The sequence below is a fragment of the Microtus ochrogaster genome, chromosome 24, assembly GCF_000317375.1.
Source record: "Microtus ochrogaster isolate Prairie Vole_2 chromosome 24, MicOch1.0, whole genome shotgun sequence".
Taxonomy (NCBI): Eukaryota; Metazoa; Chordata; class Mammalia; order Rodentia; family Cricetidae; genus Microtus; species Microtus ochrogaster.
Genome location: NC_022024.1, coordinates 339,441 through 348,605, shown reverse-complemented (window position 1 = coordinate 348,605; position 9,165 = coordinate 339,441). Strand labels below are relative to the sequence as shown.

Genomic DNA, 9,165 nt, shown 5'->3' with positions numbered 1-9,165 from the left:
TGCTCAGTCTGGTCCTGGTGCTGTAGAGAACATCTGTGTGTGAAGATGCATGAACTTCCTGCTGTTGCTGTCTCTTTAAGACTACGTTTCTTATCAGTGTTGACAGGTTGCTGGGTTAAAAAACAAATGTGTAGCTACATTATCTGGGTTTCTAAATTACTGACAGTTATACATAGGGTATACTTTCAAGCTATATAATTTAAATTAAAGTTAAAAGAAAGAGAAACATGACAACAGAAAAGTATCAGATTGTAGTGATGAACACTGCTACAGTAATTTCTTTTTATTTTTTTCAAGACAGAGTCTCTGTAGTTCTGGATCCTGTCTTGGAACTAGCTCTTGTAGACCAGGCTGGCCTTGAACTCACAGAGATTCCCCTCCGTTGCCTCCCGAGTGCTGGGATTAAAGGCTGCACCATCACCACCCAGCTAGCAATTTCTTTAATTATGCATTTGTTTCTCTTTTGAACAGCACACGTAGTATTTTTTGCCAGCCCATCAGTGTAGGAAGCTGAGTATGCTTCCCTTTATTTGTAAATTTCTCTTAATTTTTTTAAAATTTATTTTGTATTTTATGTTTATGGGTGTTTTCCCTGCATGTGTGTCTGTGCACCACATGAATACAGTGCCTGTGGAGGCCAGAAGAGGGCATCAGACCCCTTGGTACTCAGGTTACAGTTATTAGCTGCCATCTTGGTGCTGGGAATCAAACCCAGGTTCTCTGAAAGAACAGTCTTTGCTCTTAGCTGCTGAGCCGTCTCTGTGGCCCCATTTGTTTATGATTTCCTATTATATCTCATTACAATTATCTGTTAGTTTTTATTTATTTTTTATTATTGGGTGGACTGTACTTTGTACAGTAAGAAAAATTAATACTTTTTCTGCCAAGGACCTTATAAATACTTTGGAAATTCTATGAGTAGGTAAAACCAAGTCAGGAATAGAAGTGTCTCAAGGATAGAGGACATTCCATACGACGAGATATAATCCTGGCCACTTAAGACTGAAGGGGTTTCTAGATTCAGTAAGATAATGTGTCAGAGTAGCTGGACAAGCCAGAGTCGCACAGTGTCTGTCTTGTTATTACTGCTTAGAGGGGCAGCGCCTTGCTCACACACAGTCTCATGTAAGTTCAGCAAAGGCTAGAAATAGAGTTAATCAAGGGTTTCAGTACTCAACAAAGAAAACTGTAGAATTCTATTGGGAGACATAAAGATACGAGAAAAATAGATAAAACATAAATCTGAATGAGAAGACTTAAATATCAGTCTTTCTAAAATTGGCATAGGACTCTAATAATTTGGAGAGATTGTTTTTGTGTTATAAAAAAAGGTAAGTAGAAGCATAAATAAGAATGGCCAAAACATTATGAAACAGCAGCAGAGCCCTTCCTCACTCACTGAGCACACAGCAGCACAGTGCAGCCTCCGCATGGGCTGAGCAGATCAGTGACCCACAGGTCTAAATTAGAGCAAACATGTGTGTGCCTGAGAGGCGGCAGGTGTGACCTTCCATTTCATAGGAAACAGATTATGTAAGATAATGGTCCTGACAGAATCGGCCTTCCGTCTGGAAGGAAACAGCTTTGACTAATGCCATGCAGTTGAGCTAAACACCAGACAGCGAATGTTTTGAATATACAAAAGAAAAACATTTAAAAGCAATTGACAAATAAAAATATTAAACTATATTTGGCCAAAAAAATCATAATGACCTACTTTTTAAGAAAACAAAGCCCTGCCAGCTGTCACGTTCATTCGTCTCTGTGTCTGCCTACCGCTGTGTCTGTCACTCTCGGTGACATGTAGGAGAAACAGCTTCAGAATGATTCTGAGTGGTGTCGTTTGTATTGAAAGAGTGTCCTGTAGGTGATTTTGCCTAAGCTCCTTGGCTCCTTTCTAGTTTCCTGAGGTATGCCAAGATAAAAAAAATGTTAAGAATCGTAAGTTTGGGGCCCACAGGTGCCTCAGCAGGGAGAGACTCCAGGCTGTTTTCTCTCTAGGACCCTCATGGTGGATGGACACGGTGGGCTCCTACAAGTTGTCCTTTGACCACGAGTGGGACTTTGGCACACATGCATATGTACACACAGGATGAATAAATAGAGATTTTAAGAAAATAATAAATAGAATAGCACTTCCTAATAATAGATTGTCTTCTGGAAGATGCTGTTCAGTTTTAGGTTTGTGTGCCATGAATATATTCTAAAGGCAGCATCCTTCCGTGTTTTTTGATCTTCCTAAAGCCTTCATTTTTAGCTTCGTATATGTCCCTTCAAAATTTAACATTTTCAGCGTAGCAGTGAACACATCGTTTAAAGTGAACACAAAAGACTTATGGCAATGTAAAACTTTTTCAGAGAGTTCTGGAAGAGAATCAAGAACATTACCATATAGTTCAGAAATTCCTCATCCTGGGAGACATCGATGGTAAGGTGCAGTTTTCTTTTCCTTTGCCCGAGTTCTTCATTCTGGGTAGTCATCTTTGTCCTGACTGTTCTTGAAGCAGCACACGTGACTCCCTGACATCCACCGCCTCAAGTGTACAAGACCAAATCTGTGCTGACCCCAGGTCTCTCGAGGTGGAGAGTGTTCCACAGTGGGTGTTGGCAGTGAGACCAGATGCTGTAGGTGTCCTGGGGTGTCCTTGCGATACTTTTTCTCTGATTGTGCTCTCACTATCGAACCTTTGACATCTTGTAGGTTTGATGGATGAATTCAGCAAATGGCTTTCCAAGAGCAGAAGCAATCTACCTGGACACCTGCTCCGATTTATGACGCACCTTATTTTGTTTTTCCGCACCCTGGGACTGCAGACCAAAGTAAGTAAAAGTGGATGGCCTCTCCTGCTCTGCATGCCTGCAGTTAGCCACGTCATCAGGACCATCCCACGTGGTCACCTACTGATAACTCATTGTCAGTGACTTGTTAGGGTCTGATCTATGGCCACAGAATGCTGATGCTTGCCTAATTTTGAAGAATTTGGTCCTTGTTGGTACCCAGCTAAGCTAATGGAACCAAAATTCTGTGGGAATTAAAATCCTTTCTTTTTCTGTTTTTTATTTTTCTAAATGTTGGGTAACATTTTGGTGTTAGTATATACAACAACATAGTAATAGGACAGTTGACAAACTTGGGTTTTGAGAGTCTTGAATTCATATCCTTACTTGGTAACTTTCTAGCTGTGTGAGTCTAGGTGTCTAAGAACTCCTTCCTTCCTCTATAAAGTGTGGACAGTGTCTACCCAGGTATATAAGAATTCTTTCTTCCCCTGTGAAGCATGGACAGTATCTACCCACAGAGTTATGGTGAGAGGGCCAGTTACCTGTCTCAGCAGATAAAGCATTTGCCACCAAGTCTCATGACTTGATCAATCACAGGAACCCATATAATGGAACAAGAGAACTGGCCCCCCACAAATGCATACACAATAAATAATTTTTAAAAAGAGGGTTTTGTTTGGTTTTGTTTTAAGTAGAAAAAAGAGTAGTGTTAAGGTGAAATACACTACATGAGCTGTGGTAAGCATCTAGCTAGGGTAGTTATCACTTAGTGTAAATATTAAATTCCTTAAACACTTTTTTTTTTTTTTTGGTTTTTCGAGACAGGGTTTCTCTGTGGCTTTGGAGCCTGTCCTGGAACTAGCTCTGTAGACCAGGCTGGTCTCGAACTCACAGAGATCCGCCTGCCTCTGCCTCCCGAGTGCTGGGATTAAAGGCGTGCGCCACCATCGCCCGGCTCCTTAAACACTTTTTAAGTAGAATTTTTACTAGAAATTATATTATTGTACCCACCTATAAGTAGTTGTGTTAATAACTGGAGTATGTTTTTTTTCTATGAAGGAAGAAGTTTCCATTGAAGTTTTAAAGACATACATACAGGTAAGCTTTTAGAATCTACAATTTGATTTTTTTTCTATTTTAATGAAAACAAAAATTAAAATGGTCCTGTATTTTTTAAGATTTTTTAGTTATGTGTATGAATGTTTTCCTGCATGTTTGTATGTGCAGCATGTGTGTTTTGGTGCTAAAACAGAAGAGGGTGCTGGAGTAACGAGTGGTTGTGAACCATCGTGTAGATGCCAGGAACCAAGCTGAGTCCTCTACAAGAGCAACAGGTGCTCTTAACTGCAGGGCCATCTCACCAGCCCCTAAGTGATACTATTTTAATACCCTGTGGTCTGGAAGCCACCAGACTCCATAGAGATCTTAAATTATTCTAAATACATTTCTAGAATTTGAAAGTATTTTGATATGAAGCACTTACCTAAGAGTCTTTCCTAAATATATTTGAAATTTTAAAGCAAACTTTTTTCAAAGCACTGTTAACTTATCTGGTTTACTTTGATTTTTGTGTTTCTTAGCTTTTAATAAGTGAGAAGCATACAAACCTCATTGCATTTTATACCTGTCATTTGCCTCAAGACCTTGCTGTTGCCCAGTATGCATTGTTTTTGGAAGGTGTTACAGAGTTTGAGCAGCGGCATCAGTGCCTGGAACTGGCTAAAGAAGCAGGTAAAAAGTAAAGCATTTCATCTGTTGAAGGCGTAAGTCACAAACAATGCCACAGCAGTTTGGAATTATGATTAATAGGGTAGTATTTATTTAAAGGGGAAAAAACTTACAGATCACCGTCAGCCCTCTGTGCAACCAGGAAGGGAGTCTAGTCGCTGGCGGAGCAGGAAGTGAAGAGAGAGAGGAGAGGGAAGTGGCCGCTTTTTTAAAGGGAGAGAGACCACGCCCCAATGGGCTGGTATCTCAGCGGCTATAGGCTGGAGAAGCGGAAGGACCTCCTGCAACAATCTGTTGCCAGTGATGGTGGCACACACCTTTAACCCCAGCAGAGGCAGGCGAATCTCTGAGTCCAAGGACAGCCAGGGCTACATAGGGAAACCCTATTTCAAAAAACCAAAATAAAGAATTTCATCTATTATTTCTTTTTATGTGTATATTGTATAAAATAATGAGTTTTGTTGTGACATTTTCAAATGAGTATTTATAGGTATATTTATCACCTCTATCCACATAAAAAATATGTTTGTGTATATAAGAAAGGACAGGGTGGCTGGAGAGATGGCTCAGTGGTTAATAGCACTGCTGCTCTTCCAGAGGACCCAGGTTCAATTTTTAGCACCACATGGCAGCTCACAACTCTCTGTAACTCCAGTTCCAGAGATCGGGCACCCTTTCACAGACATACATGCAGGCAAAACACCAATGTACATAAAAAAAGAAATAAATCTAAAAATAAAGGTGGAGATATGCACATGCCAGAACATGTGTGCCACAGCACGGGTGTGGGGTCAGAGAACACGCTTAGGTATTGGTCTCTCCTTCCACCCTGTTTTCAGGCAGCGTCTGATTTCCTGCCTCATGAGCCAGCTCCCTTATTGGCCTTTGGGCAGATTGTCATTTTGGCATGTGTCTTAGTATTAGGTCTTATTTCTTTTACGGAAGAAAGACAGGAGTAAAAGTCTCAGTTAAATTCTTTTGAAGAATGAAAATAACTTTAACTTGTGTAAAAATTTTGTTTCTGTTTTTGGTTTTGTTTCTTCGAAAAAAAAATTCTTACTATATCGCCCAAGTTGGCCTGGAACTTGCCCAGGCTAGCCTCAGATTCTGTGGTCCTCTGACTCATCCACTAAGTGCTGGGATTACAGGCACAAGTCACCACACCCAGCCTAAAATGTTTTTAGTTAGGGTAGTTTTCAAATGTGTACATTGTATTTAAAATAACATTTTAGTAGTAAGTGTTCAGGTCCCGTGGTGCTCATGTGGAGATCAGAAGACAACCTGCAGTTGCTTTCCTTCTGATGTGTTGTGGCAGCACCCTTACTTGCTGAGCCATCTCACTGGCCCTGTGCATTAGAGTCTAGGGATGAAACTCAGCGACAGGATGCTTATCCAACATCTGTAAAGCCGTCGGTTCAATCCTCAGTGCCAAAAATAAGAGAATTATTTCAATGTTATCAAATTATTGTGACTATTTAGATAATAATCATATTAATAACTACTCTTTGGTTTTTGTTTTGTCATTTTCAAAAATTCCTTAGATTTGGATGTTGCAACAATAACAAAAACTGTAGTTGAGAATATTCGAAAGAAAGATAATGGTGAATTTAGTCACCATGACCTGGCTCCATCCCTAGATACTGGCACTACTGAGGTAATTTGTGTTACTTATAATCTGTCTTCTTGTTCTTGGTGTATTTCCCTAATACACTGGCTTCTGACTGTCTTTAAAATATATATATATATATAATCAATAAAGGCCTTTAAACCAATCACAGTGACATATATTCATACAGTATTAAAGGAATATTCTACAAAGGATTCTCTTATAGAGTAGACCTAAGGATTGGCTTTTTGCTTATCAGGTTCCACCAGATACTTTAAAAGCTGCTGAGTTCTGTCTTTAGGAAGAAAGTGAAATCTCAGAAGGGCAATGGCTTGGGGCTGGGAGTATGGCTCAGTGACAGAGTGCTCACCTAGCATTTCTGAGCCCCGGGGTTATTTCCTGCATTGCTTGGCAAGACAGACAATGAATGATTCCACGTTCATAGGCCAGTGAGTTTCTTCAGTAATTTAGGGGAGATCTGTTAAGTAGAACAAACTGAGGAAAGTTGGCTTTTTTCATAATTTTAAATGAGGTGGGGAAAATGTTTTTCATTTAGAGTGCATTATAAGTTCCGCTCATTTGCAAAGTAACTAAAATAAAATGGATGTTCCCTGCTTCCAATGACTAGGAGGACCGTGTAAAGGTGGACGTGATTGACTGGTTGGTGTTCGACCCAGCGCAGAGGGCAGAAGCACTGAAGCAGGGCAATGCCATCATGAGGAAGTTCCTAGGTGGGTTGGAGTCTTACCTTGTCATCAGATCCATAAGTTTTAACTTTTATTCTTTATTTCATAAATAAGTGGAAGGTGGGACACTCAGTAAGGACTTCAAGCTCACGTCAGTTCTAGGGAACAGGTGCTCTTTGGATCAGTTGCTTCCACCTGTGTGCCCTCAGTGGCCAGTGGCCCACTTATCCACCCTCTGAATTGACTCTGTAGCACTGAATAGTCATCCATTCATTAACTGTTCACTGGGGCTGCAGTGAGCTCACAGGTAGGAGGGCCTGCTACTCTTTAGAGGAACCAAGTTCAATTCCCACCACCTACATGGCAGCTGACAACCATCCATAATGAGCCAGAGGATCTTCTGGTCCATGTGAGTACCAGGTTCATACATGGTACACATACATACATGTAGGCAAGAACACTCATATATGTGATAGCGAATAAATAAGCACTGACTAGCCCGATAATGGCAGGCCTGTGCTGACTGCCTCTAGCATACCCAGTCCATGATGCTGAAGGTACAGATTTGACCTTTGTCCATCATCAGTGACACGTGCTTGTTCTTTTTCTTTCTTTCTTTCTTGCTTTCTTTCTTTCTTTCTTGCTTTCTTTCTTTCTTTCTTTCCTTTATAACTTTTTAACTTTATTTTATGTGCATAGATGTGACAGTGTGAGATCCTGGGGAACTGGATTTACAAACAGTGTGAGCTGCCATGTGGGTGCTGGGAATTGAACCCGGGTTCTCCAGACGAGCCGCCAGTGCTCTTAGCTGCTGATCCATCTCTCCTGCCCCAGCTGCTTATTCTTACTGTATCTCTTTAGTTTTTGTCTTTGAGCTGGGGAGTTTACGTCTGAAGGTGAGAGGACAGCAAACTCTTGGTGAAGTTGGGTCTTTGGGCGTGGCGGTGAGCACCTCCACCTGAGTGTCTCCTCAGCTAGGTCCTCACTTTGTTGTTGTTTTGGTTTGGTTCTGGGTTTTCTTTTTTTGAGACAGAGTTTCTCTGTAGCTTTTTGGAGTCTGTCCTGGAGCTTGCTTTGTAGACCAAGGTGGCCTCAAAGATCTGCCTGCCTCTGCCTCCTGAGTGCTGGGATAAAGGTGTGCGCCACCACCGTTTGGCATAGGTCACAAAGCACAAGTTACTTTGGTCTCTCAAGTCAATGGTTCTTTTTTTTTTTTTAAAAGATTTATTCTATTTTATGTGTATAGGTATTTTTGCCTGTTTGCATATATATGTGCGCCACATGCGTGCCTTGTTTCCCTGGATCGTCTGAAACTGTAGTTACAGTTTTGAGCTGCCATGTGGGTCCTGAGTATTGAACCTAGATAGATCCTTTAGATCAAGCCACTTCCACAGCCTCAAGTCAGTAGGGTTTTTGTTTGGTTGGTTTGGTTTGGTTTTGGCTTTGGTTTTTTTGAGACAGGTTTTCTCTGTGTAACAGCCCTAGCTGTCCTGGAACTAGCTCTTGTAGACCAGACCTGGCCTCAAACTCACAGAGATCCGCCTGCTTCTACCACCTTGCTTGATATCATCTATCTTTATATAAAGACAACCTTTATTTCCAAGTCACTTCCTGTTCTGGCTAGTTTTATCTCAATTTGAGACACAAACTAGAGTTATCTAAAAGGTGGGAACCTCAATTGAGAAAATGCCTCCACAAGATACAGAGCTTTAGGTCGGGCTGTGGTAGCTCTTGCTTTTTTTTTTTTTTGATTTTCGAGACAGGGTTTCTCTGTAGCTTTTTTGGTTACTGTCCTTTAATCCCAGCATTCGGGAGGCAGAGGCAGGTGGATCTCTGTGAGTTTGAGGCCAGTCTGGTCTACAAGAGCTAGTTCAGGACAAGATCCAAAGCTACAGAGAAACCCTGTCTCAAAGAAAAGTCAGTAGTTCTTTAGCAAAAACTGGGACGTGTATGTCCAGACAGAAACATCTGACCAAGAGACCACACTGCATGTGCGTGGAAAAGGCTGCAAGTTTCCACGAAGAAGTGCATAGCATTGGACCCTGTGTAGCAGGCCGCGTGGTAGCACGAACAGTGGAACAGAGCTAGAGTCATGAAGGTTCCTCATGCCATTCAGTCTCAAAGTGAATTTATAACTAGGGAATCCATTATTTAGTAATGTCCTAAAATAAAACTACGTCTTACCAATGAAACTGCATTTTATAAACCATGATGCCAAATTTTGTGACATCCTAGAAGAACTAAGAAAACAAACATAAAATGCTTCAGAGATCAAGAAGCAGTTCACCTTTGAAAAGTAGGTCACCATTCCCTAGACAGAGTTTCCAGAGCTGTACTGGAGCAGAGAAATGGAACTGAGTGGGT

The 9,165-nt window shown here is 41.1% G+C and overlaps 1 protein-coding gene across 3 annotated transcripts in view; it reads left to right on the top strand.

Moving 5' to 3' along the window:
- Nucleotides 1-9,165, top strand: part of Nup107 (nucleoporin 107) — a 45,004-nt gene that overhangs the window by 26,935 nt on the left and 8,904 nt on the right. For all 3 annotated transcript variants that reach the window (XM_026784578.1, XM_013350278.1, XM_026784579.1), the window contains exons 18-23: nucleotides 2,359-2,428; nucleotides 2,702-2,820; nucleotides 3,841-3,879; nucleotides 4,362-4,512; nucleotides 6,051-6,163; nucleotides 6,744-6,846. In XM_026784578.1, the coding sequence (XP_026640379.1) occupies nucleotides 2,359-2,428; nucleotides 2,702-2,820; nucleotides 3,841-3,879; nucleotides 4,362-4,512; nucleotides 6,051-6,163; nucleotides 6,744-6,846 (595 nt within the window). The remainder of the gene's footprint in view (nucleotides 1-2,358; nucleotides 2,429-2,701; nucleotides 2,821-3,840; nucleotides 3,880-4,361; nucleotides 4,513-6,050; nucleotides 6,164-6,743; nucleotides 6,847-9,165) is intronic.